Source organism: Sycon ciliatum, chromosome 8 (genome assembly GCF_964019385.1).
Source record: "Sycon ciliatum chromosome 8, ocSycCili1.1, whole genome shotgun sequence".
Classification (NCBI taxonomy): Eukaryota; Metazoa; Porifera; class Calcarea; order Leucosolenida; family Sycettidae; genus Sycon; species Sycon ciliatum.
In genome coordinates, this window is record NC_088650.1 from 13,350,330 (window position 1) to 13,378,197 (window position 27,868).

The following is a 27,868-nucleotide window of genomic DNA, read 5'->3' on the forward strand; positions in this document are numbered from 1 at the left end:
GTTGATTTTCAATTAATTATTTTCACAAGTCTTTTATCATTGTGCCTGACTTCGTCTTCGTAGCTTGAATTCGATGTCCAGATGTATTGGATTACTGCCATTCGACCCTGTGTCGTGCCTATCAGTAGCCTGATCTCGGAGGCTAAGTGGGTCGCCGAGATAGTCTAAACTTGTCAACAATGGCAGGGATGAGCGAAATTTGTGGATCGAAATAGTTTGCTTCAGTCTCGGCATGTCTCGGCATGATGAGGTATGGAAAGCAGTCTTACTTGTCAGTTTCTTTGTTGTGAAACCCGTCGTCTGAGACTCTGTACTGTCCTTGTTTCTCCGTCGACTTTTATTTTCGCAGACTATATTGTCTGAAGAGGTCATCAACAGTGCCCTGTACGCAGTCAAATTCAGACGGAGACACAATTTAATTTGTTCACCTGGAGAGACTGCGGTGGAGGTGACGAAGACGATCACCCTCACTGCTGCGTCACTTGAGAGGCTGGTCACAGAGCTGCTCATAAATCGTGAATCTACATTCGTACACGTGTTCTTTTCGACGTATCGAGCTTTCACCACGACTGAGTATGTCGTTGATGAGATTGTCCATCAGTAAGTAAACGAACCAATCTATTCGACCAAGACACAATCTATAGACTAATAGATAGCGTTGAGTCCAACGTTACTTGACGGGGTTAGGGTATAGTGTAGCGTCGTATGCAAGTTCACGCATGACATGCTGTGAGTGTGACATGCGGTTTTTGTGACATTCAACCCCCCAACCATGTTCACCATACTCTGTCATCAGTTCTAGTATGTACAGTCAACTTCGCTAATAACGACCGCGGATATAACGACAATTCGCGAATAACGACAGAATTTCCGTGCCCAGAGCAAAGTTCCATCAATCTGTAATACGTATAATGAGACTACGGGTATAACGACACTTTGTGAAAAACGACACTTTTCTGATGCCCCGCCGAGTGTCGTTATAAACGAAGTTGACTGTAATTGTAATTGTAACAAGTATGCCTGGAGCACTATCTGTAGTAGACACTAGAGTGTGCAGCTCCACATGTAAGTTTCGGAGAGCGCAGCTCGTCATCGGCTACACCACTTGGCCACAACGGTGTATTGACAGCGCAAGTCACCCATACTGTGGAAGACTGGACCTATGCAGTGGAAGGCTGTGGTGCAGATCTTGGCTTCCGCGTCTCATTTTAAGAGTGACGTAAACGATGAACGCCGTCTTCCTCGTCTCGTGTGCACAGTTGCGCTGCCACTTGCTGGTTTATGTGCTTTGCGTTACACCAAGAGTACATGAAAACCAGAGTGTGCAGCTTGGGGCCTTTCCTACTATGGGTGTCTGTCACGGCGGAATTCCGTGATTGCATCGTATTTGGCGTAGATCTGAGGTGGGAAATGGCGTAGTGTACAACTGAGCTGCAGTTCTGCAGAAAGAGACCTGCTTGAATCCTGCTTGTGCGCACTACATCACTACAATGATGTGATCACGGAATTTCACCATGACAGCAACCCATCCGAGCTGCACACTCTGGTTTTCATGTACTCTTGGCTACACTCTTACCAGCGGGCCATCATGCGTTGCAAGAAAGCGGTGGGAGGAATAGGACAATGATGTCATGTTTTATCTTTTACTGGTGCCTTGCTAGGGTGCTCAGAGTGTGCAGCACATGTTGATTGCGGAGGCATTTAGTATCCTGGTCGGTGATCGCATACGCAGGGTAGCGGCAACTATAACCCCGGAAAATGTGGTACAAAATGTTTCCAACAGTGCAAAAACAAGAGTATGCAACTGTGGTTATGGGTCCGTGCGTGGCACGCTGCCTTCGTTACGTAACTTGCCTCCATCGCGCTCTGAAAGCATGCACTCAAACCCACGAGTTCTCTTACGAGCCCAACCGTTTTGTTCGATTCGTTCCAGTACCTATGCAATCTCTAAATCTTGGCACGAGAACTCCAGTTCTGTACGAAAGTTCATTTCAAACCAGAGGGAAAGTGTGAAGTTTGATTTTTCCGCAGTGCGTGGACTGCAGCTAAATGATGTAGTGAAGGCTGCTTATCCATGCTTATCCATGCCGGTTCCTTTTTCTTCTCCTCCCCTTCTCCCTGCCTTGCCGTGGTTGGCTAACTCTCCATATGGGGTCTCCGACGGCGAAAACTCACATCACGTGTATCAGGGACGTTTCGTACTATGCACAAACGAAGGATAGCGTGCGCGCAATCCGAATATCTGCCATGATCATGCGAGCGAGTTGCATATGCGCAATGAGTTTCTGTCAGATTACTTTTTATAATTCCGCTGCTCGCCGTCGGCGAACCCCATAGAAAGGGTATCAGGAGTTGCACACTCTTAGGATCTTATATACTTTAGATATCCGCCAAGAAAAGCAAAAGTATGGTCCAGTCAAACGTCACCCTCCAGCGATGTTGTGCTGGTGCGATATTTGCAACACATTGCCACATTCATATTATTATGTTTCCTTTATATAGCATTTGTCTACCCATGATGTTGAAAAGCAATGAAACTAAAAAAAGTACATGTGGCATGATGTGCCTGTCTCCATCCACTTTTAGTGTGTCCTTGCATTGGTGGTGTGCTTGCTGATGTGCTGTTCTTTGTTTGGACTCGCGCTTGGTTGCGACAGGATCGAGGATTATCCACTGGATGTATTCCTGTCGGACCAATTCAATTCTTCTGAGGCTCTTGGCATGCGGTCCACACAGGATGCGGAAATCGTGGACATTGCGGAATCTGAGAGCGGCTGGAGGGCAAGGTACAGATTGAATACTGGACACCACTCTCTCTCCTCTCTCTCTCTCCCTCTCTCCCTCTCTCTCTCTCTCTCTCTCTCTCTCTCTCTCTCTCTCCTCTCTCTCTATCTCTCTCTCTATCTCTCTCTCTCTCTCTCTCTCTCTCTCTCTCTCTCTCTCTCCCTCTCCCTCTCCCTCTCCCTCTATATCTCTCTCTCTCTCTCTCTCTCTCTCTCTCTCTCTCTCTCTCTCTCTCTCTCTCTCTCTCTCTCTCTCTCTCTCTCCCTCCCTCCCTCCCTCCCTCCCTCTCTCTCTCTCTCTCTCTCTCTCTCTCTCTCTCTCTCTCTCTCTCTCTCTCTCTCTCTCTCTCTCTCTCTCTCTCTCTCTCTCGTCCATGTTCTGTTTTTCATCTGCTAGTATTCTCTACGCTGCCTGTGTTCTCACAGAAATGTCCAGACTGTGGTGAAAATCTGGTTGAAAGAGTTCTCGGAGGACTTCATTGGGAAACCAGTGTTGTGTGACAAGCTGCGAAAGGTTGTGGAACTGAGCTTGAAGAACACCTTCTTTGATGAAGAGGAGCTGATGCTATTTGTGAGTGATTATTTCTTGTGCCTATTCCGTGAAGCATCTGCACTCTTCCAACCCTAGCTTTAAAAAAAATTGACGTTAAGCACCGTTGACCCCTCCCCCCACCCCCACCAGTGTGTGTGTGTGTGTGTGCGTGCGTGCGTGTGCGTGCGTGCCGGTGAGGAATGGACTACGCCGTAGAAGCTGCCTTATAACTTGTACAGGTGGAATCCTGATAGCTCGAATATGGCTTATATCGAACATATTGCTTTAAATAATTGAAAGTTTCTTCCAGAACCCGATTTCTATCAATACGATTCCCACATAACAATATCTGATAATTCAAACCTCAAACTGGGCTTGTCCTGTTCATTAGAAGGCCCGTGGAATCCACTTACATAGAAAATGAGTGGGATTTGTGCTGATAATTTGAAGTTAGCAAAGCATAATTCGAATATCACTGTACATTATACAAGTTAGTTCAGTTGTCATTAGTAGCCTGTATTGGCCTGTTCAGTGTCCGCGAAATCTGTGTCTAGGGTGCATAGCGCAATTGTGGTTGACAGGGTGAGCATTTTGACATACATAATGTGTTGTGGCCCTTGTGGGTACATGTTTGGATAATCGAATGTCCGGATAATTAGAAGTTTTTCCTGGCATTTTAGAGTTCGAATTATCAGGATTCCACCTGTATTGGTGTCCTGTCAAGCATGCATATTGTCTCATGGAGTTGCTCAAATTGTGTGTGGCGTGTTTTGGTACAGCGATCTTTATTTTAATTCTGTTGCATCAATGAGGTCCCCAATACAGACTTTGTTCTTGTTTGTATCTCCCGACCGTGCCCAGATCGAAAGTGTTCGTGACAAAGGTTTGGCCCAGTCCTGCCTCAGCCGGACATTATCGATCGACCACGCTGAGAAGCTCAGTACCAGCTCGTCGACAGTAGCCAGCTTGTCGGCAAGCGAGAGTATGGATACGGGTATGTACCAGGCTCAAGTCCTGCTGGGGTGGCGGGAGGGTTTTTTCCAGCCATGCTGCGACCCACAGTTAATTGGGAACTTGTGGGAAACATGGATGTAGCAAATGGGATTTTCGGTCTTTGACCGCTTTGTGATGGGTCTGATCTACTCCCCCCCTGATTCAGTAGCTGTATCTGCACCTTTGATCCGATGGGAGTGGCGGCGTTCCTATGGATGCGGAACGCTCAGTCTAGCTGTGTGAAACGCAGACTGTAAAAAAATTCTTCTTTTTTTCTTTCCACAGCTGAAAAGCACTCCGTAGCCAGTCTAATTGTCACTGATGAACGGCATAACGTGAATGATGACACTGATGACTCTGCAGATCTGGACAGCTGCTCGCCGTTTGATATGGCTGTGGAGCTGACCAAGATTGAATCTGTGAGTTGAGCTGCTTCTCTCACTTTGCTGTTTTCCCTTCTGTATGTGTGTGATGGGAGGGGGGGGGGGGGGTGCGTATCTCTCTCTCTCTCTCTCTCTCTCTCTCTCTCTCTCTCTCTCTCTCTCTCTCTCTCTCTCTCTCTCTCTCTCTCCTCTCTCTCTCTCTCTCTCTCTCTCTCTCTCTCGCACGCACGCACGCACGCACGTTCGCATCTGGAAGAACAACTTCCGACACATCACTCACACTAGGGAAGATACATCTATCTCCCAGCACAACAAGGACACAGTTGTTTAGTTAATATTCATACTTGTACATTACAATAAATGTAGTAGTAGTAGTCGTAGTATTTATTATTCGACTACAGGGGAGTCCCAACAGGCATGGCCTTGTTACAGGGAACCCAAGATGATACCTGACCGGCTTCTGCACACATAATGCTTCGTCGGAGGATGAAATATGTATCTCTTAGGGGGTGATTATATGCGCAGCTCCAGCCTGGGCTGGTCGACAGGTGGGCTGGCCCGTTGCTGTATTTCGCTTCTTCTTGTACCTGTCCCCAGTTTTTTTGAATTGGATGAACGGGGTGCACTATGTGATCTCTTTGACTTATGAAAACCAATCCACGCAGTTTCTCCGCGCCGAAAAATCGTATGAAGCACGCCTCAAAACTCCGTAGCGCCTCTACCGATTTTGGTACGGAACATCGTACTCGGAAACCTCTCTACTGTCATTTGTCTCTCTGCGAAGCAGTCCCCCCCCCCCCCCCCCGCCTGCTTTCCAAGGATATGCTTAGCACAAGGCAAGTGATCCAAGTGGCTGAACCAGATGGGTATTGCTTTGAAAGTGACCAGGGTGCGAATTCTGCATTGCTTGCTCATGTTTCATGCGTGTGCTGCTTCTGTCCAGGGATTGTTCCTTCGTGTACGGCCCTACGAGTGCTTGGCGGCGATCTGGAGCAAGCGAGGTCGAGATACCGGTGCTGGCGGCCGTCTGGCCGGTTCCGTCATGGACACAGTGGAGCAGTTCAACCGCGTCTGCAGCCTGGTGATGACCTCGTGCCTTCAGCCGCCGCGCTTCATGGCCGAGCCACTGGAGAAGTCGGTGTGGGGCTACGATGCCAGCGGAGGCCAGTGCTTGCAGCGTGCCTGTGCCGTAGGATTCTGGATTCGAACGGCGCAGGTAAGCAGTGCATTCCAGTGCATGCACACATATGAGTGTATGTGGCGTGGGTGTGCGTGGGGCATTCTATATTGTTAGCAGATGGACCTCTATATTATTGTGTGTTGTGGAAGGGAGACATATGGCCACTAAGTACGTGAACCGTATTTTCCCGGTTATGGGTCAACCTACTTGTGGTAGCAGTTCAGTGACCCATGATATACTACTCCTTTGACCAGTTGCCAAACCCTCCATCTTCTTGCTGTTTGTGTGCAAATTTTCTCAGGAATGCCGGAATCTCCGGAACTACTCGTCCTTGCGAGCAATTCTGTCTGCGCTCGGCTCGTCTTCTGTGTCGCGGCTTCAAAAGACATGGGAAAGCGTGGACAAGTAAGAGATAGTGGTGCTTAGTGATGATGCTACCAGTCTGTGATACCTCTTTAGGACGAACACCTTGGGACTGATGGCATTTGCTCTCAATAACAGGAGTTCTTCTTGTTCATATTTTGTATCCTATGAATACAAAGATATTAATTTTATTCAACAGCTGTGAATGCTGGAACACTAGGAAAGAGCACACACTTCGCGGTCTTGAACACCAATGTGTTGAAAAAGTTTCTTCGTGATGGGGTCTCACTGAAGTCTGTGTTGTCATCTTCCACAGTGTATTGTGACACCAGTGGTGATTGGTGTTTTCGGCTGGTATTAGGGAGATTTCGCTCTACGTAATTACGTATGAAAATCCGGACGCCCCGGGGAGCGAGGGCAACTTTCATACATAAATCTCTCTACGGATTTCCGTAGGAAAGCTCTTTCCTACGTTGGGTCCTCCGAAGGACTTTTTGAAAGACGTTTTGCATTTTCCGGATTTATCCATGGCAACGTACAAGCCGCCGAAACACAATGTACACGCACCGTACATCACGTGCAAAATAAAATGGAAAACACGGTTTCGGTTCGTGGTGCATACGGTGGGCGCATGCAGTCAACGCGTCTCCAAAGCAACAAGGCATGTTTAGCAGTCGTGGAGAAATCACGTAGAGCGAAACTCAACAGCTCTGATTTTTACGTATGAAAATTACGTGCAGTTCCTACGTTATTTTCATACGTAATTCCGTAGAGCGAAACCTCCCTAATGATGACCGCCTGTCCGTTTAGAACACGCACGCAACAGGCCCTATTTGCTCTGCACGGTTGCTCACTAAAATACCCTGGGCGCGTGCAACAACCAATTCATGTGTGATGTGAGTGTCACCGCAAACTAAAGTCGACCTCCGAAATAAGTTTTATCTGATGATTGGTTTTCGCCATTTAACTCTGAGCAACAACGAAACAGCCCTATTTTACTTCCTTTTGTGTACCTATTGCATACTACACGCTGCCCATTCCGGGCATTTGAGCACTATTGCAGGTTAGGCGCACTGCCTCGGTATATCCACAGTATTGTGTAGCCTCTGCTCAGATCTACTGCTGCTGTGTTTCTGCTTCTCCCTTTCTCTTCCTCTGGCAGGCAAACGTTGGCCATATTCTCTGACCTCTCGGCTCTGACGTCGACTGATGGAAATGAGCATCGGTCTCGCGAGTTATTGACCAAGGTTAGCTGAACCTCATTCTGTGTAGCTTGTAGGTCCGCCACATGATGGCAGTGATCATGAATGCACTACCTTATCGTTGGCTCCTTCCTCCCTACAGATCAATATTCCACCTTCTTACCGGAGTGTCTTGTATAAAGCCTGTCTTGAATAGAAGCCTGACTTTCAAGGTACACTGTCCGCACACAAGCCTGGTTTTAGTGTTGACATACATAGAAATACCTGTCTTGTATAGAAGCCTGTCTCATACAGAAGCCTGCAAAAATTCCCCCGAAAAGTCTTATAAGCCACGGCTTTTATACTCGACTTTACGGTATATGTGTTATCAGTACTGTGCCCATGGAGGTCCTGTGTGGAAGCAGGATGCCTGGTAGGCTGGTACAGTGGCAGCATCCAGTTACGTTTACCCCCTCACCCAGCTCGGGGTCAGCTGCATGATTGTGTTACACTTGACTACTGCAGTGTCTTGTATTAAAGCCTATCTCACATAGAAGCCTGTGTTGAATGCAAGCCCGATTTTCAAGATTCCCTGTCGGCATATACGCCTGGTTTTAGTGTTGACACACATAGAAATACCTGGTTTGAATAGAAGGCTGATGTGAATATAAGCCTAGCCCTAACATCGGCTGCTACAGGGATAAGCGCGGCTTTAATACGCGACATTACTGGGTATGTAATGGCGACCTGGGCTGTGCGAGCTGAGCGCCATTCTGATGAGGGTGCGGGATCCGAGCCTGGGGTCAAGTTCCCCTGGCCAGCAGCCCTGTTTGTGTCTTTACGAGCATGGCTACCTTTCTTTCAGTTTGAAGGCGAGCCATATCCAAAGAGCTCCTGATTTGGATCGCGGTCATGATGCAGAGTGTGGTGAGGCTATATGGCCTATCCAATACTGTGCTGGAAACAGAACGGTGGGCTATATTTAGTGTTGAAACGAGCGTATCTATAACAAACGAGCGATCAGTTCCACTAACGAGCGAGCTATCGAGCGAGCTAACGAGTTTCATTGATGTGGCAAATATGATTTTTTGAATAATTTTTTTCTATTAAAGTTCGATTTTTTCAGCTGGTTCAAATTATCACCGCCGGCATTTGGGGTTGCTGCTGCTTCACTTCGGACTGCTGTTTGCTGTCGAGATGTCTTTTCAGCGCCGTCGTCGAGTAGCCTTTGTAAGAATAGACCGTTTTTGCAAAGATTGCAAGTAGCCCTGGTCTTCGCTGCATCGCGGGAGATAACTTCTAAACGACTGAGCGTAACTTTCACTTGAATGGAGAGGTGACCAAAGCATATCCTGCGACAGGTCAGCAGATGCGGAACAAGACATCACTAGAGTCCACCAAAGCTGCAACGACAACTGAAACAACTCAAGTGTCATGCAGGCATACAGTCACTGCAACTGCGAGTGATTTTCACTTTGCGCGGGACTGGACTCTCGATCGACCAGGGAGTCGTAAAATATTTTACGACTCTCCGGTCGACATGTACTGCCATGTGTACGGAGTACGGTGTACGGTGCTCGTTAGTGCAAACGAGCTGGCCGCACAAACGAGCCGAGTTTCTGGCGAGCGAGCTAACGAGTATCCGGTGAGATCGTTTCAACACTAGCTATATTGGCCAATATAATGTTCATCACACAATGAAGGGCGGGGTCAAAAATTTAACGTTTCGTTTGAAAGTCGGCCACCGGTTGATTGAGCCATTTTGCTCACTTAGACGTCTGTTTCCGTGATTGAATTCCACTACAGAGACCATAATGTCAAATAGTTTTGATCGAAGTTTTTTTCAGATGAACTAGCTGCGGTGAGTCTGAGCACCCAGAACAAGAAAATCCCCCCCCCCCCCCCCTACACACACAAAAAGAGAGTAGTGATAGAATTCACCAATTGTAAACCGTCGTACTTTCCGATCATTGCTCTCTCTCTCTCTCTCTCTCTCTCTCTCTCTCTCTCTCTCTCTCTCTCTCTCTCTCTCTCTCTCTCTCTCTATCTCTCTCCAGGAGGGCACTGCCAAGGATATTGTGAATCAATCATCCGGTGGTGGACGAGAGGACGGATCCATGCTCAAGCGTCTGATTCAAAACTGCAAAGACTCACCTGTAATTGGAACGGTGAGTACGAACGCCTTGACGTCGTCCTGATGCTTTGCAGTGTGCAGTCCCACTCCAGTTATCCACACACTTTGGGGCAAGCTGTTACAGTGAAACCTGCCCAAGCCGACCGCTCTTCAAAATGTGGTCTTCGTGTACATGTGGTCTCCTTATCCAGGGTCATTTGACAGGAAGTAAAATCCGTCGGTCCTGGTTGTAGTGGTCGTTTTGGACAGGCGATCGCCTTTTCAGAGCGGTGGTCTCGACAGGTTTTACCAAGAGTACATGAAAACAAGAGTGTGCAGCTCGGATGGGTTGCTGTCACGGCGGAATTCCGTGATTACATCATGTAGTGCGTACAAGCAGGATTCAAGCAGGTCTCTTTCTGCACGACTGCAGCTCAGTTGTACGCACTACGCCACTTCCCGCCTCACATCTGCGCCAAATATGATGTAATCACGGAATTCCGCCGTGACAGACACCCATATTAGAAAATTCCCCAAGCTGCACACTCTGGTTTTCATGTACTCTTGGTTTTACTGTACTCTGCAGGATGTTTTCTGATAATTTATATTGTTCTAGTAATCCAAGTTGTCCTTACATCTGCAGAGTAATGTCTGAACATTGTCCCTATTTCAATGCGTAGTCTTTTTGCTAGCTAGTGGAGCAAGGCTACCGCCTTATTAAGTCGTGCACAAATCCCGACATTCAAACACGCAACCGAAAATCCACAAGGCATGCCCCTCTCTTGTTTTCGTCACAGTCCTGGCGTAAGTGTCGGTGCCTTTGTCTCTTGTGCTGATCTTTATTCTCTTTGAAGCCGCCGCCTGATGGGAATAGAGCGTTGTTTCACAACAATGAAGATTCTTCCAAGGAGAAATCTGGGAAAAGGAAGCCAACGTTAAGTGTGAGTGATGTGTGCGTGCGTGCCTGTGTGTGTTTGAGTCTCTCTCCCCTCTCCCGGGGAGACCCACGTGACCAGTTTTGGCAGTGAGCAACAAGTACAAGTGCATGTGCATGTGTGTGTATATATGTTGATGTGCATGCAATCAAATGGGTGGGTGGGCTGGTAGATTGGTAGGTAAGTAGGTAGGTGGGTGGTTGCTTGGGGCGTAGCGCTTAGGGTGCTTATGTCATTGCTCTGCCGAATATACTGGTAGGAGTACACCCAGTGTATTTGATGCAGACGGTCGCCAGTTTGAAGTGTACGAATGACTCTGTGACGTTCTCTGGATTCAGTACTCATTCTGTGAAGGGTAATGAGTTGCATCCTGTGCCATCCCAGCGCAGTACATAGCACCAAGAGTACACAACCCCCCCCCCCCCCCCAGAGTGTGCAACTTCGCTTATCAGATCTGGGACGGCGAAATCCGTGCTGCACGTCATAATAATGACATCACGAGTAGGGGAAGTGTGGACGTGGTGCACCGCGTGCCCGCGTCGATGACATGAGGCAAGTCCGACCCAAAAAATGACGTACATCATGGACCACGCCGTGCCACAACCCCATCCCAGTTGCGCACTCTGGGGGATTGTGGACTCTTGGTAGCACTGACTACACTGTTCTTTTTCTGCTCATGGCATTCGGTGAGTCACTTTGTCACAAAAGACACTGGTTTCACTAGCCCTCCGGAAGGTAGCAGGCATATTCAATTGGAACGCAAGCACCGGGGGCCGGTTTACATGCTTACATCCACATACATGTACCCTCCCAGCTGCTGCTTTGGAAATTTTCGTGACGGCGGGGTGAACGTCTGACACTTTTGATATTTCTCTTCGCAACTCGTGTCCTGTGTCTTCATACTTGTTTTTCACCAGGGACAAGATAGAATGTCCCTCGATAAAGATCTTAGCCTGAGTTGTTCGAAGAAGGCGTCGCTCAAAAACAGGATTAAATCGCCCATCCTTGGGAATGTAAGTTGCAATCACTTGCACATGTGTGTGTGTGTGTGTGCGGGCGGGCGGGCGTGTGTGTGTGTGTGTGTGTGTGTGTGTGTGTGCACGCGCATGCATGCATGTGTGTTTAGGGGTATATGTAATTGATTTCCAATCGAAGAGGTTGCAGGTTCAATTCCCAACGATTATGGTCTCACGCGTCTTTCTTCTCATTCTCATCCTCCTGCTTCATGACTTTTTTCCAATTCTCCTCGGTGGTCACCAACAGCCAGTGCATGCCAGAGTACGTGGTGTGGTGTGAGTGCGGGGACAACGAAAGAAAAAGGAGAAAAGGACGAAGTCTGAAAAGATGGGATTAACTGGCCATATCAGCTTTTCAAAGCCTTTGTGGTGTAGACTAGGCTGAATAGTGCCGACCAATTCATCAGCCTTGCGAGCAATTCGAGGACACATTGCTATAGCTTCTGCTGCAGCACCGTAACCATCGCCTCCAGCGATGTGCGTCTAAGGTAGGTGTGTGTGTGTGTGTGTGTGTGTGTGTGTGTGTGTGTGTGTGTGTGTGTGTGTGTGTATGTGCGCGTGCATGTGTGTGTGTGTGGAGTATGTGTGAGCCAGTGATCGCATGAGGATGGCATTGTGTGGTTTATCTTGGACACAACCAGTGACTACTTTTTACAGAGATTGCTAATCGATTGATTCTTCAAGAGAACGAAGCTGGCACCAAGCTAACCATGTGTGGGGTGTCGGAGGTAGTGTTGTTGCTGCTGCTGGTGGTGGCGGCGGTGGTGGTGGTGGTGGTACAGCCTCGCTAGTGAAGACTAGAGTGTGATGTGTGTCATGAGAAGGCTCTGATATCTGCTATGAGCAGTAACCCTGCCGTGAGCACCATCTTCTGGTCTATATTCCGTCGCAGCAATATTCCGATGATGAGACGGCCAGCGGCAGGAGAAACGACACTTGGTTTGCACTAAAGAAGATGGTCAGTGGACGTACCTAATTACCAATGCTGCTGCAGTAGTGCACGTGCTACCAGCACTGTTGTTGCTTGCTGCTTGTCCGTGTGTCGTCTCGCTCTTCCCCGTCTTCCTGGCTTCTTGTTCCCCTCCTCTTTGCGATGATCATCAGTCATGCTTGTAGTGCTTGTAGGATGTGCATGTTTTACCAGTGAGACGTAGCACAGCCATGAGCACGAACTCCATTGTCAAACAAATGTAGTAGACATCACCAACCTATACAGCAGAGTGGATATGCAAGTTTACAGATCTGCCATTGACACCAAGAGTACATTACGCCGAATGGAAAGATAGAAAATTCCTCGTTTGATATTGTGGGCTGGGTGAGCACATAGTGCAGGGTTCACTCATGAGGTCTGATGGCACCTGGTTGGCGCTGGATCTCTGGGTACATGCACTTGCTTTTTTGCTTAGTCAAATTGTGGGTGAGTGTGTACATTGTATGTGCATGTGTGTGTATGCCAGCTAGTTCGGTTGGTGGGTACACTTATGCCTGATTGTGTTGGGTCTGTTGCCAACTGGCTCGGCTGCTTGAAGGTGTATTGTTGTATCTGCCACCTTTGTTGGTTTCAGGGTTCGTATACTTTCTATTTGAAGTATACATACCTGTTAACCATGGACTGCTTCTGGCTAGATTAACTCTTGGTGTAATCAATGGTGCTAGTGATGCTTAGATCAGATCCACTCTGATTTAGCCACCCACACTAGTAGCAAGTATTACCTTCACTGGGGGCAGGGGTAACTGCAGTTGGATCCCAGGACGGATACCCTGATGCCGTCAATCCTTTTTCTGCACCTTGTCCTCACCCACTTACTGAGGTGTGGTGAGCCCATAAGTGGGATCATTTTCAAGTCCACCCAGAGTTTTGGGGATTTCAGGGGGTGTCGGCCGTTGGGCGGTTCAATAGCCAGTTGAGTCATCTTTCCAAGATTCCTTTTGAGTCTCTCTCCCCTCTCCCGGGGAGACCCACGTGACCAGTTTTGGCAGTGAGCAACAAGTACAAGTGTGCATGTGCGTGGTAGTTTTTTTGCTACTGCTGCTGTGACAGCCTCGCTTGTGAAGGCCCGGGTGCACTGTGTTTCACGAGGTTAGGATATCTGCTATGAACAGTAATCACGATCTGAGCACCGTCTCTTGTCTATACCCTGTCGTAGGAACTATCCAACGCGCTGACCGGCAGGCAGCATAACTCTTGGACGCCACTTAAGAAGTTGGTCAGTGTTGGCATCTAGCTAGAGATGGCTCACACCGATTCTGCTGCTGCTGCAGTAGCCACGCTACTCTGACTGTTGTTGCTTGCTTGCTTGCTGCTGCTCCGTGTGTCGTGTCTCTTCCCCGTCTTCCTGGCTTCACGTTCCCCTCCTCTGCGCTATGAACATCAGTCATGCTTGTAGTGCATGTAGGATCTGCTCTTTTTATCAATGGGAGACGGTTAAAACATGAGCTTCATCGCCAAACAAATTTATCAGAGCTATGAAGTATGACAATGAGATTGTCCAGTTGCCACAAGTGAAAACCAATCCCTGGTTTCCCAGCAACTGCGTTTGAGTGTTATGGACTCTCTTCGAGTTTTAGTTCTCATTTGACCTACGTTATTTCGCATGCCTTGCTCTTGCAAGCCCATGCGAGTCAATCATCACTCCTCCTGTCCCAGTCCTATTTTTGCACCCTGGCTCTGGATATGGTCTAATTGTGGGTTCAAGGTATTGTGTACCGAATGCCAACTCCTGATCTCCAGACAGGTATGTGTGTGTGTGTGTGTGTGTGTGTGTGTGTGTGTGTGTGTGTGTGTGTGTGTGTGTGTGTGTGTGTGTGTGTGTGTGTGTGTGTGTGTGTGTGTGTGTGTGTGTGTGTGTGTGTGTGTGTGTGTGTGAAGCCGGATATCGTCTCAGGCAGGCATTGTCTGTTTTTGCCCTGCACACAACCAGTGCTTTTTTTACAGTGATTGATTCTTGAGGAAAACTGAGCAGGCACTGAGAAAATTCAATTGGGAGGATGGTGGTGTCGGTGGTAGCGTTGATGCTGCTGCTCCTGTTGCTGCTGATGCAGGCTAGAGTGCGCTGTGCTTGATGAGAAGTACATGATATTTGCTATGAACGATATCCATACTGTCAGCACCATCTCTTGTCTATATCCTGTCGCAGGCTTCATTTGACCAGTGTACCAGCAGGCAGCATGACTCTTGGCAGACAATGAAGAAGGTGGTCAGTGTTCGCACTTAATTAGGGATAGCTCGCGCCTATGCTGCAGTAGGCGTGGTGCACTCGATACGTTGAGTTCTGTTGCTTGCTGCTTCTTCGTGTGTCGTCTCTCTTCCCCGTCTTCCTGGCTTCTCGTTCCCATCTTCTTCGCGATGATTACCAGTCATGCGTGTAGTGCTTGTAGGATGCGCATGTCTTACCTATAAGACGTAGCACAAGCTCAATTGTCAAACGAATCCAGTAGACATCATGAACATATAGAGCATAGCCGCTATCCAAGTTCACAGATCTACCGCTAGGGGAGAGAGAGAGAGAGAGAGAGAGAGAGAGAGAGAGAGAGCGTGCGTAGAGGGGTTCTTTGTGCTCTCTGAAAAGCGTGCTACGTCCGACGTCTTGTTTGGCTCACTGGGGAGCCTGCGGTGTTCTACACACAATATGTGTATTATTCCCGTAGCTATGCAGAAGACGTTACGTCAGTAACGTCTGGCGCTAGCCAGGGTCCACACAGCTTCAATTCCCGTAGCTATGCAGAAGACGTTACTTCAGTAACGTCTGGCGCTAGCCAGGGTCCACACAGCTTTAATTTGGTGTTTGTGTGTTTGTGTCACGCCTGGAGCTACCGTATCTGTCCGGTATCTGTCCTGTATCTGTGATTTGGTGTTTGTTTGTTTGTGTGTGTGTGTTTGTGTCACGCCTGGAGCTACCGTATCTGTCCAATTAATAAAATATCTGTGATTTGGTGTTTGTTTCTTTGTGTGCTTGTGTCACGCCTGGAGCTACCGTATCTGTCCCGTATCTGTGACTACAAAGGTTCTACAGGATTATACATAACAGCTGGCCACAAACAGCTGGCCACAAACAGCTGGCCACAATATTCGTCGTATTATGTATACGACTCCTTGATATAGAGGGAGATTTGGAAAGAAAATTAATAGGGAGACGAGGAGGAAATAAAATTGGAATGGACGCTAGTTGCGGAATAGGTGATAGGATGAATCAGCAAAAACAGACTTTAGAAGAGAGATACTTTGGAAGAGAGATCCCGTCGTCTCCATTGCCTGTTGGGAAATCCCTAACAAAATAAGAAAAAAAAATAATAATAATAATAATAATGTAAAAGAGAAAAGGACATATGGATACGAGTTTAGAGTAACTCTCCATCACTGTAACATGATACTATATACAGTCAGAAAGTGCAATAACTAGGCACAAAACTGACAGAGTACTGAGACATTCGACGTCCTGACGTCCTTTTCTCTTTTACATTTATTTATGGCTCAACATCCGAGTTTCAAATTGCACACCTGATGAGCCGTCACGAACCATACGGCGAAACGTACGTCGTGTGAAACAACTTGTTTTGTAGTCAACTAGTCCATCACAATGTCATGCATGAGGAGTACTGTAGGAGTTTGGCTTTCGGCTTGTACAATTCGTTTTCGCAAAGCTTCCCTTTCTTTACTTATCTTTGATATTTATGACCCACCCAAGTTGGGTGGTGTGCTGCTTTGCTGCTTCGAATTGTAGTTAGACCGCTTTGTCAAATATCGTACTGGTCTCGTCATCGTCCAGTAACAATCGACATTCTTTGTTCCGTTGGGACTGTAGCTTTTGCTCGTTTTCGTTGCGCTTGCCTTCCCCTCTTTGGTCTTTCCATAACCTTGAACCTTCCAAGTTGGAAGGCTGTCGGTTAGCGCTACGGAGATGTGTTAAAGTTAGGTGTCAGGACGTCGAATGTCTCAGTACTCTGTCAGTTTTGTGCCTAGTTATTGCACTTTCTGACTGTATATAGTATCATGTTACAGTGATGGAGAGTTACTCTAAACTCGTATCCATATGTCCTTTTCTCTTTTACATTTATTTATGGCTCAACATCCGAGTTTCAAATAATAATAATAATAATAATAATAAGCGTGAAAGGGCGATTCAGCGCCGGTCACAGGAAACGTCGGAAGAGAGATCCTGTCGACTCCAGAACGCCCGTGATCGGCAGAGTCAGCGCCGGTCCCAGGAAACGTCAGGACAGACGCAGAATCGACTCCAAAATAAGCGTGAACGGGCGATTCAGCGCTGGTCACAGGAAACGTCGGAAGAGAGATACCGTCGAGTCCAGAACGCCCGTAATCGGCAGAGTCAGCGCCGGTCACAGGAAACGTCAGGACAGACATCTCGTCGTCTCCAAAATAAGCGTGAACGGGCGATTTAGCGCCGGTCACAGGAAACGTCGGAAGAGAGATCCCATCGCCCCAGAACGCCCGTGATCGGCAGAGTCAGCGCCGGTCACAGAAAACGTCAGGACAGACATCAGGACATTTTTTGCCTAGCTCATCGTACATGTTACTAGAACTGATGGAAATGTTTTTTTCCGTTAATTGGCTACATCATTGTATTGCAAAAACGTTCAGTTCCCTGTTCAGTTCAATCAGTTTGAATATGAGTTAGGCAAAAGTATTTGCAGATTTTTTTGCGGATTGTTATCTTTCTCTCACTTCATCCGCTTTTGGTTTGCTCCTTCTTTTCCTTTTTATCTCTGGCCTTTTTACATTAAAAGCATAGCGTAGGGCCCTGAGCTTCCAAGCTCTCTCGTTTGGTGTTTGTGTGTTTGTGTCACGCCTGGAGCTACCGTATCTGTCCCGTATCTGTCCCGTATCTGTGATTTGGTGTTTGTTTGTTTGTGTGTGTGTTTGTGTCACGCCTGGAGCTACCGTATCTGTCCAATAAAAAAAATATCTGTGATTTGGTGTTTGTTTGTTTGTGTGCTTGTGTCACGCCTGGAGCTACCATATCTGTCCCGTATCTGTGACTACAAAGGTTCTACAGGATTATACATAACAGCTGGCCACAAACAGCTGGCCACAAACAGCTGGCCACAATATTCGTCGTATTATGGAACCAGCTCCCCGCTGCGGTCAGGCAAGAAAGAAAACGCAATCGCTTTAAGTCAATGGCTCTTGCCTTTTTGCTTACCAGATAAATAAGCCGTTTTAGTTTTTACAAATACTGTATGCACTGCTCTTTGCGTTATTTTCTCCCTATGCAAGTCGCAACTTCTGTTTTGAGTTGTTTTTCTTCTCTCTTTTTCTTTCCCTACTAGTTGCTGTTACACTCACTGATCCGCTAGGCTTATGCACAGATATACAGCATTCCCTCACTAGTGGGACCATTGTTATTAGGCTAGGGCCTGTTTTGGACTTCCCACTCTAAATAAAGAATACAAACAAACAAACAACATGTATACGACTCCCTGATATAGAGGGAGATTTGGAAAGAAAATTAATAGGGAGACGAGGAGGAAATAAAATTAGAATGGACGCTAGTTGCGGAATAGGTGATAGGACGAATCAGCAAAAACAAACTTTAGAAGAGAGATACTTTGGAAGAGAGATCCCGTCGTCTCCAAAGTAAGCGTGAACGGGCGATTCAGCGCCGGTCACAGGAAACGTCGGTAGAGAGATCCTGTCGACTCCAGAATGCCCGTGATCAGCAGAGTCAGCGCCGGTCCCAGGAAACGTCAGGACAGACGCAGAATCGACTCCAAAATAAGCGTGAACGGGCGATTCAGCGCCGGTCACAGGAAACGTCGGAAGAGAGATACCGTCGAGTCCAGAACGCCCGTAATCGGCAGAGTCAGCGCCGGTCACAGGAAACGTCAGGACAGACATCTCGTCGACTCCAAAATAAGCGTGAACGGGCGATTTAGCGCCGGTCACAGGAAACGTTGGAAGAGAGATCCCGTCGAGGCCAGAACGCCCGTGATCGGCAGAGTCAGCGCCGGTCACAGAAAACGTCAGGACAGACATCAGGACATTTTTTGCCTAGCTCATCGTACATGTTACTAGAACTGATGGAAATGTTTTTTTTCGTTAATTGGCTACATCATTGTATTGCAAAAACGTTTCAATCAGTTTGAATATGAGTTAGGCAAAAGTATTTGCAGATTTTTTTGCGGATTGTTATCTTTCTCTCACTTCATCCGCTTTTGGTTTGCTCCTTCTTTTCCTTTTTATCTCTGGCCTTTTTACATTAAAAGCATAGCGTAGGGCCCTGAGCTTCCAAGCTCTCTCGTTTTATTACTATCCCGAAGAACCTGCATCTGTTCACCTCCCCTGAAATCACCACTGCTTCTTCTTTGTCCTTTCTGTGTAATTCAGCGGGCTACTATATCCTTGCCACAGAGTTCCTCCTTGCCTCGATCAGTCAGTGAAAATTCAATAGACAAGATTGGCCAAGTCAAGTCTCCAACTAGCCCGTATGCTCCCACGCACGATATTGAGGGTCCCATGGAGAGGGCAAAGAAGGTGCTATCCAGCGGTGTTGTTCCGTATTTGGGTATCTTCCTCACGGACCTGACAATGGTGGATTCTGCACATGGGGACACGGTTATCTCAGAACGCAAGGAGCTGAAGGTCAGTGTTGTGCTACTCTCTCTCTATCTCTATCTCTCTTTCTCTCTCTCTCTCTTTCTCTCTCTCTCTCTCTCTCTCTCTCTCTCTCTCTCTCTCTCTCTCTCTCTCTCTCTCTCTCTCTCTCTCTCTGTTTACCTATCCTCTTTTCAAGTGGTGTTTTGCTTTTTCTGACCAAGGTCTGCCGTAGTTAGGGTTGTGCAGAGCATTAGAAGTGATGTTGGTTCGTATCGGGCGCACTCATCTCTTTTCCCTTGATGTTTCGTTCTTCAGGATATAAAGCTTCTCAATTTTGGCAAACGTCGGAAAGAATTTGAAATTCTAGCCCAGATCAGCCTGTTCCAGAAGCAAGCCCAAGCCTATCGCTTTGGCGATACGATAGATCCGTTCGTTAAGAAGTGGATCAAAACATCCGATGTCATGGACGAACAAAAATGGTGAGTGTCACTTTCCGGCGTTGCTCTTCTTTTCATACCGTACTTTCCGGAGTGTAAGCCGCACCGAATTTTTTTGTCACGAAACACGGACATCTACCCTATATTTCATGGTTTATTTGACCAGCGTGATATAAGCCGCACGGACTTTTTTTGGGTGGATTACGAGAGTATCAAGTGTGGCGTATATTCTGGAAAACACAGTAGATACAGTAAAACTTGTAACTTTAGGTGCATTAAAATTTCGGTGTCAGGGACCTGCCAGGTTTCAGGTGTAGTGTAGAATTAGGTGACCAGCGTTCCCTTCACGTGCAGTGCATACTCTAGTGCATTTTAGGTGTAATTTAAATTTAGGTGCCTGGTTTCTCTACCGAAATCACGGAAATTAAAGTTGCACCGAAAATTTCATGTTTTACAGTATGCAGACATGGCCAAAGAAATCTCACCAGCGACTCAAAAGTAGCGCCGCCTTCCCATTTCAATTACTGTACATCATGCACGATCTGAAGAAAAAACCCATTCGATGGCCGCATGAGCCTTGGCGCTGATAACGTCTCACGGTTTGGATTTCTTCGGCCGCGACTGTATTGGTGTGGTCTGTTTCTCCCCTCTTCTGTTTGAATATGGCTGTGTTTCCACCCTAAGCTTATCGTGACAACAGCAGTTTTGTGTGGCTGGCACCCTTTGCGTGGTGTAGCCTGTAGCAAGCTCATTGCCCAATGACGTACAAGTGGTTTGTACCGCCATCGGCACCCACACAACCACCAGGGGTTGGCTATGTGGGGCGCTGAACAGTGACATTGCTGATCTATGGTTGTGTGGGTCGTTGAACAGTGCATTGCTGATATCATGATCTCAGCGTACTCACATGCATGACTCGTGCTTTCTATATTTTGGCAATGTGCAATGGGCTCCTTACGGATACAGTGGAGATTGGATATAACGACACTCCTACGGGAGAGAACAAAATGTCACCATATTCGATCTGCCGCTAAACCCGATCTTCACAAAGGACTTACTAAACGACTTGGGCAACAGAATTGTGTTGCTAAACTCAATCTGTCGTTATATGCAAGGTCGTTATATCCGATCTCCACTGTAACAGTGGGTTTTTTTTCAAGCGTGCAAAAAACAGATCTCTCCCACTAATACTACAAGATGTACAGTACACTACAGTAGTAGGCAATCAATAAAATGCAAACTTACCGCTGGAAGCAGTATGCGTAGTACGGCCAAGATACCAGAATCCGTATCAAACTCAGTACGGGGTTCGAGGTACTAAAATGAGAGTGGAGTACTCTTAGAACTGATAAAATTGATGATAATACAAACAAGGGCTGTACATAATGAGAAGAATATAGTTACGTAATTTTAAAAGTCAAGAACTGACCATTACATGCTGCATTCTGCCACTGCTAACGTGATCGAAGGGCTGCCGTTGATTCTTGACGCTTTGTGCCGATGGCCTCTCAGGGCTGTGCCTGCGGCATTGACCAGTGCAAAAGACAGCTGGGTGCGGATGTATGCCATGCCGATAGAGAAAGGCTCGGACCTCTTATCGGCCAACATGGATGCAATCCGAGCGTAGAGATTGCCGGCTGCCTTGCCATGACTAACTGTGGTGCTGAGCACGACCGGGATGAATGATCCATGCTCTACCTCAATGACTCTTCTCTCATAGCTTCTTCTCTTTTCCTTTTCGTGCTTGCGGTATACTGCCGGGATTGATGGCTTCTGGTTTGAGGGGGCAAATGGGTTGAAAACCCGGACATCAAGGAATGTCCTCTCAAACCGTCCACCATACAATCCACTGACTGCGACATCAAGGCGCGCGTTGTCGTCGGTGATGGTAGATCTCAAAGGGAAGTGTTCCCCCGAGAGAGGCTGGAGATGGGGCTCGACAGCAACATCATGGGCAACTTCCCGGAGAAGGTGGGCCGTGATGTCCCGAATCTCGTTGTGGCGGAGAGAGGGGTAGCCGCCCAGCGAGCAGGACAGGGCATGGGTGGTCGTGAACCACTTTCCACATGCACACGTTGTCGGATAACAGTGTTCTAGTGTGTGGCAGAGGGGAACCTGTTGTGTTCACAACTCAAAATTTCATGAATATCCGACCATCAGATCAATGATAATAACAATCTAATTGACCCGACGGGTGGTCCAATAGATACCAGCAAAGCGAAGGAATATAGTGTGCTGTAGGGACTGCTGGATAACAACTCTGTTACACGGTGTTGGCATTATTTTGGTCCGTTCCCCTTCCCTGTTCCTCTGCTGTTTGCCCTTTGCCTCTGCTCTGTTGTGCCTAATCTCTCTCTCTCTCTCTCTCTCTCTCTCTCTCTCTCTCTCTCTCTCTCTCTCTCTCTCTCTCTCTCTCTCTCTCTCTCTCTCTCTCTCTCTCTCTCTCTCTACCTCTGTCTCTGTCTCTCTCTGTCTGTCTTTCTCTGTGTGTGTTTGTGTGTGTCTCTCTCTCTCCTCTCTCTGCGCACGTTTGTGTGTGTGTATGTGTGTGTGCGTGCGTGCGTGCATGCATCTTTGTCGCACCCTTCTCAGTTATGAGGAGAGTAAGTTAATGGAGGGCCAGCCAATCCGCTCTAACTCAATGAATGGTGAGGAAGCTGGCAGTCGGAGTGGCAGCTTGAAGCGTACTCTTAAAAGGTAAGTGCGGAATGCATCTCTTGTAGACTCGCGTTTGAAGTGTCGGACTGAAACTGCGAGTTATCACACGTATGCCATGCACACTGCTCATCATTACCACCATTCGTGTGCTTAGGTAATCTAACATACGGTGAAACCTCAATCTCCGACCACCTCATCAAGCTGATGGCTTTTGCTCTGGCCCTGATCCCCCCCCCCCCCCCTTTCCCCTCCATAAGTGTGTATTGTAAAACTGGAAAATCTAACGAGTCCCAAAGTCTAACGTTTTAACGACCATTTTTTCGTTATTTGAAGAAACGTTATCGCAAACCCGGCTTGAGATGTCTGTGTAAAACTGCGCATACAAATGGGTGGCCAGGTAGCCATCGTTAAACTTTCTGCACGTTATCATGCCAAAATTACCAAAACGTTTCACTTTTTGGTCGTTAAACTTTCCGGTTGTACAGTATGCAATTTGAACTTTACTTCTCACCGCTTTAGGAGCATTGAGGGCTATGGAAGGGAATCATGTGTCATATCCATTATGGTTGCAGTGCACAAGTATTTGCGAGTTCTGGACAATTCTGAGATACATGTAGGCACCATTTGGTCCTGACGTGCCCGAAATTAGAGAGGTTCTATTGTAGTAGATCTTTGCGTCTGTGGCTATGTGTATCTGTATGGGTGCGTGTGTGTGTGTTGTGTGTGGATTAGACAGTTACCTGGCGCAAGTCTTGATCTGTCTCATTCAGATCTTGTTCGCTATCGTTGCTATAAGAGAAAATCTGTGGGTGCACATCCAGTTCATTTGCAGATTTGCGTGCTTCTCTTGCGACGGGCGTATACATGGTACATGGTGTGTGTGTGTGTGTGTGTGTGTGTGTGTGTGTGTGTGTGTGTGTGCGTGGGCGTGTGTGTGTGTGTGTGTGTGTGTGTGTGTGTGTGTGTGTGTGTGTGTGTGTGTGTACTGGTTACCCCAGCAAGTGTAGGGTGTGCATAGGTAACTGTCTTGGCCGTCCTATTCCGATGTACTCCGTGTGGTGTAGACCAGGTGTGCATTGGGGGGGGGGGGGGGGGGGGGGTCGATTCACATGGCTTCGCCAGTTGCGTGGATTAGACAGTTATCTGGCGCTTGTCTTGATCTGTTTCAATCAGAATCAGATCCGCTATCGTTGCTATAAAGAGAAAATCTGTGGGTGCACATCCAGTGCATTTGCAGATTTGCGTGCTTCTCTTGCGACGGGCGTATACATGGTACATGGTACATGGTGTGTGTGTGTGTGTGTGTGTGTGTGCGCGCGTGTGTGTGTGTGTGTCAGATCCACTCTGATTTAGCCACCCACACTAGTAGCAAGTAGTACCTTCACTGGTGGCAGGGGTAACTGCAGTTGGATCCCAGGACGGATACCCTGATGCCGTCAATCCCTTTTCTGCACCTTGTCCTCACCCACTTACTGAGGTGTGGTGAGCCCATAAGTGGGATCATTTTCAAGTCCACTGCTGGGCCATCTCTCCGGCTTCGCTCAGATTTTCTACAACAAACCATGCGAAAGGGCTCGTTGCATAACTTACGGACACCTTTCAACTGGGGACCACTTCGACATGGGCCCAAAATACGACTGAATTTTGGGTCCAAAAATGAGCACTGGTACAGCGTACACAAAGGAGCTAAGAACAAACCACCACCAGGCCAACTTTACTTCACCTGAGATTTCAGGGGGTGTCGGCCGTTGGGCGGTTCAATAGCCAATTGAGTCATCTTTCCAAGATTCCTTTTGAGTCTCTCTCCCCTCTACCGGGGAGACTCACATGACCAGTTTTGGCAGTGAGCAAGTACAAGTGTGTGTGTGTGCATGCGCGTTTGTGTGGGTGCATGCGCGTTTGTGTGTGCGCGTTTGTGTGTGCGCGTTTGTTGTTGCTGCTGCCATTGTTGTTGTTGTTGTTGTTGTTGTTGTTGTTGTTGTTGTTGTTGTTGTTGTTGTTGTTGTTGTTGTTGTTGTTGTTGTTGTTTGAATTCTTTTATTCTCACGATGGCCTGTGGCCAATAAGAGTTGTTGTTGTTGTTGTTGTTGTTGTTGTTGTTGTTGTTGTTGTTGTTGTTGTTGTTGTTGTTGTTGTTGTTTCAAATCTTTTGTCTCACGATGTGTTGTTGTTGTTCTTCTTCTTCTCGTTGGTTTTGTCGTTATCGTCGTCGTTGTTGTTGTTCTCCACAGATGTACATCTGCGGGTACCCGGGATTTGCACAGCACAGGCATATTTACGCAAAGTGTATGTCTTAAGTGCCGATAATGAATCTACTTATACTGTGCATTTTGTGTGTGTGTGTGTGTGTGTGTGTATGTGTGTGTGTGTGTGTGTGTGTGTGTGTGTGTGTGTGTGTGTGTGTGTGTGTGTGTGTGTGCGTGCATGCATGCATCGGGTAAGATGGGGGGGGGGGGGGGGGGGGCAGGGGCATTGAGAGATGGGCAAGACTGATGGCAAGAACATATACTGCATAATGTACATGTAAGTACACTGAGATCTGACCAAAAAGTGTTTGTAAACGCATCACACCTGTTTCCTTGTACAAGATCAAGCCGGACTTGTCCACCACAGGTCCAGGACATGTCTCATTATACGTGTACAATGCGCAGTACATCATACAAATGACGTCAACTTGGAAGTCTGTCGGCACAGCACCCATAGTGGAGTTGCACACTCTTGGGGGTTATGTACTCTTGGTGGTAGACTGCTTGTTTCCTTAGCTGAAGCTTCGATTTGACAATTTACTCTAATTTCAGAAATTTTTCGGTGCTCAATATTTTCGGTATGAGGGCAAAAGGCCAGGTTAGGTGAACAGAAATTTTCGGTACAGGGAAGCTGTTCCCTATTGGATTATGTGTGTTAGTGTTTGTTCTGTGTATTGAAATTTTAGGTATGAAGGAGATGCACCGAAAGTACCGAAAATAAAAGTACACCGAAAATTTGTGAAATTACAGTACACGCTGACAGTGACTTGCATCGGCCAATGCTGTTTTTTTGCTTCTTCTCTGCCTGTGCCTTGCTATGCACAGCCCACATCAGATGTATCGAGACCCCTTGCCAAGCTCAAGTCTTCGTTGTCAGTGTCGAACTTGAGCAGGTCGAAAATTACCCCTCCCAATTCGGGTGGTAGTAGTGTCAGTGTGGGCGCAACTTCAAGCAACATCGGTGGCGTCGACAGCCATGTTGTGCGTGTGGCCTTGCACACAAGCATAGGGAAAGTGACGACAAGCTACCAAACTCTCTTGGTAAGATTGTTGATGTCAACCTTCCCTTCTCTCTACCAGTCTCTCTACCAAAGGACGCATCAGATATCCTTTGCAGTACACTCGCTGAGAGAGTCTCTGCACGGTGTGCATCGAGCACAACCGCAGCTACAGTGCCTGCCTACTTGTGTGTACTCTTTAGACTATTCGCTCGGCTAGGTATCCAAAGTATTCGTTTATTTAGGTTTATTCAGGTTGTTCAATTTCCGAAAATATTCGGGTTGATTCTTGGCTGACTCACAACTGCCGTCCAGAACACAGGAGAAATCCATGGAACTTCTACTTGGCATACCTGCAAGAAAGCATCACTCCCTGCTCAATGCACTATGTTTCGGGGTGCGCACCCCTCAGGAGTGGAGCTTGAGAAGGCTACTGAAATGTATTCTCGAATGCTGTGCCGATTGTGAATAATGGAGTTGTTCTTGCTTCACCCGCTCCTTTCTCTGTGTTTGCACACTAGCTGACAAGTGGCATGAAAGCTCGCCAGCTCATGGAGAAAATCCTGGACAAGCAGTCTGTGCAAGCATCTGTTGCCGACCTCCAGTTGTACCAAGTGCTAACTGAAACAAGTAAGGTGCTCGATATTCTTTGTCCCCATGGCTGCTGCTAGCGTCCTTGTTGCGCGTGTGTCGTATGTTTCGTAGGTTTTGTTTGGTTAGGAAAAAGAATTGCAACGGGAGGTAGCCTCCAGCTTTTGAGCACAGTGCGCACTTATTTAACAAGGAAAGCCTGAATTTTTTCTATTAACAATATCTTATCTCTTGGTCCGATTACACAAGGAAAGGAGCAATACGGGTACCTATGGCACGTACTATTCTGGTTTGAATGAAAGTGGTGAGTGATTGGGTACATGTAGCTCTGCGGCGGCGTTCCTGCTTGCATTGGACACGCTTTAACCCCTCTCTTACCCCACCATCTTTGCAAGTGCTGAAATGCCTGAAGTCCCATCACAGCTTGCGTGGAAAGTGATGTACACTGCGTCATCGATATGCGTCGTATAATGACTCGTATTCCCCTCGAAATCTGTGCAAAAAAGCTTATCCTGTATGAGGCTACAATTAGGCTGTCTCTGTTTCTCTGCACACATCTATCTTTTCTTAGAGTTCATGCCAATTCGGTCCGACGTCAACGTCTTCTACGCCATCAAAACGGAGGAAGTGAGCGCCATTTCCTTCTATGTAACACTGAAAGACGCCAAGCCGCCAACCAAGTTGCCTTCTCAGCACCGGAAGAACGGCTTCTTGCCGAGCAAGCCCAGTTAAAGTGGTTCACAGTCTCGCAGCACTGGCCAGCATGCATGCCATACATCAAGTACTTATTTTTACGTCCATCACCAAAGCTGAACCCCCACACCATGCAACACACGACTTTTATGCACGCAAAATGGGAAAAGCACGTCAACGAACGCTGTTTTCTCCTTTCTTCTTTTCTTCATCACTAAAACATTTTTTACGCTTTGCACCTGCGCGCTTGCTTCACGAATCCTGCTGCAGTCATGTCTTCCCTATCGTGCACTCCGCATGCGTCTACCTATGTTTCTCATCAAAATACTCCCCTCGAAAGCCGCATTCAAACCTGACAGTGCTTTGACCTGTGTACAATGTCATTCTCCCCATACCCACACTAAGTGTATTATTTATTATAGATATTCTGCAGCCGTCCTGGCTATCCTCTTGTGTCATCATAGGATCACATCTGTACATAGGAGTCTAGTGGGTGTAGGGTGTATCTCATCAGCCCCCGTGTAGAAAGCTGTGCTGCGCCTTATGGCAGTTTTTTTTCTTCTTCTTCTTCTCTTTCTTCTTTTGTATAGCCTCAGTACATGCAGGCACGCACTCACCCCTGCTCGTTTCCCTGCACCTTGACTTGCGCACGCGGGCTGCGGCTCGGCTCTAACCGGCTTTGAGGGCGCCTTTTCCATGTATGAGTGCCTGCGCGCACTATTCTGTTCAGGCTTGCCCCAGTGCTTTTTTTCCCCTTTTCCTTTTTTTCCGTCCTCGTTCTAACCGTTCCAGACGCCTTGTGCGCCGTGTGTCACTAGAATAGCAACTTAGGTGTGAGTTGGTTGTGCAACTTCTTAGTGTCCAGCTTATCTGTATAATCTTTATGCTGGTCAGTATATTCTTTCTCCTGTCCCTGTCATTAGGGAGGACATATGCTTCAAGTATCACCAGTATATACATGTATCACTCGAAGCAAAACAAAGAGTGTGCTTTCCCGCTGTGTGTGTGTGTGTGTGTGTGTGTGTGTGTGTGTGTGTGTGTGTGTGTGTGTGTGTGTGTGCATGCGCGCGCATGTGTGTGTGGTTTGCTAGCCCGAATGTGTGCGTGTGTATGCGTGTGTGTACCTTTGTCGAAGCCGACAGCCTGTAGGGGCCAGCAACACATCTGGATCTCAAGCAATATAATTATCTGCTAGTCGTTGCTCGAGGAAA

The 27,868-nt window shown here is 47.4% G+C and overlaps 1 protein-coding gene across 2 annotated transcripts; it reads left to right on the forward strand.

Annotated features, from left to right (window-relative positions):
• LOC135823739 (ral guanine nucleotide dissociation stimulator-like 1) lies at nucleotides 1-27,620 on the forward strand. Of its 2 annotated transcripts, XM_065336578.1 has the most exons (21): nucleotides 1-250; nucleotides 350-600; nucleotides 2,658-2,786; nucleotides 3,210-3,354; nucleotides 4,177-4,309; nucleotides 4,594-4,727; nucleotides 5,635-5,907; nucleotides 6,173-6,276; nucleotides 7,397-7,481; nucleotides 9,473-9,583; nucleotides 10,383-10,469; nucleotides 11,381-11,476; nucleotides 12,372-12,437; nucleotides 13,627-13,686; nucleotides 18,825-19,079; nucleotides 19,350-19,513; nucleotides 22,064-22,168; nucleotides 24,361-24,415; nucleotides 25,201-25,416; nucleotides 25,895-26,003; nucleotides 26,536-27,620. In XM_065336578.1, exons 1-21 carry the CDS (start codon nucleotides 233-235, stop codon nucleotides 26,694-26,696), a joined length of 2,757 nt encoding a protein of 918 aa, XP_065192650.1. In that variant the 5' UTR covers nucleotides 1-232; the 3' UTR covers nucleotides 26,697-27,620. The 2 variants fall into 2 exon arrangements, with proteins under 2 accessions (XP_065192650.1, XP_065192651.1); XM_065336579.1 differs by lacking the exons at nucleotides 12,372-12,437; nucleotides 13,627-13,686.
• The last annotated feature ends 248 nt before the right edge of the window (nucleotides 27,621-27,868 follow it).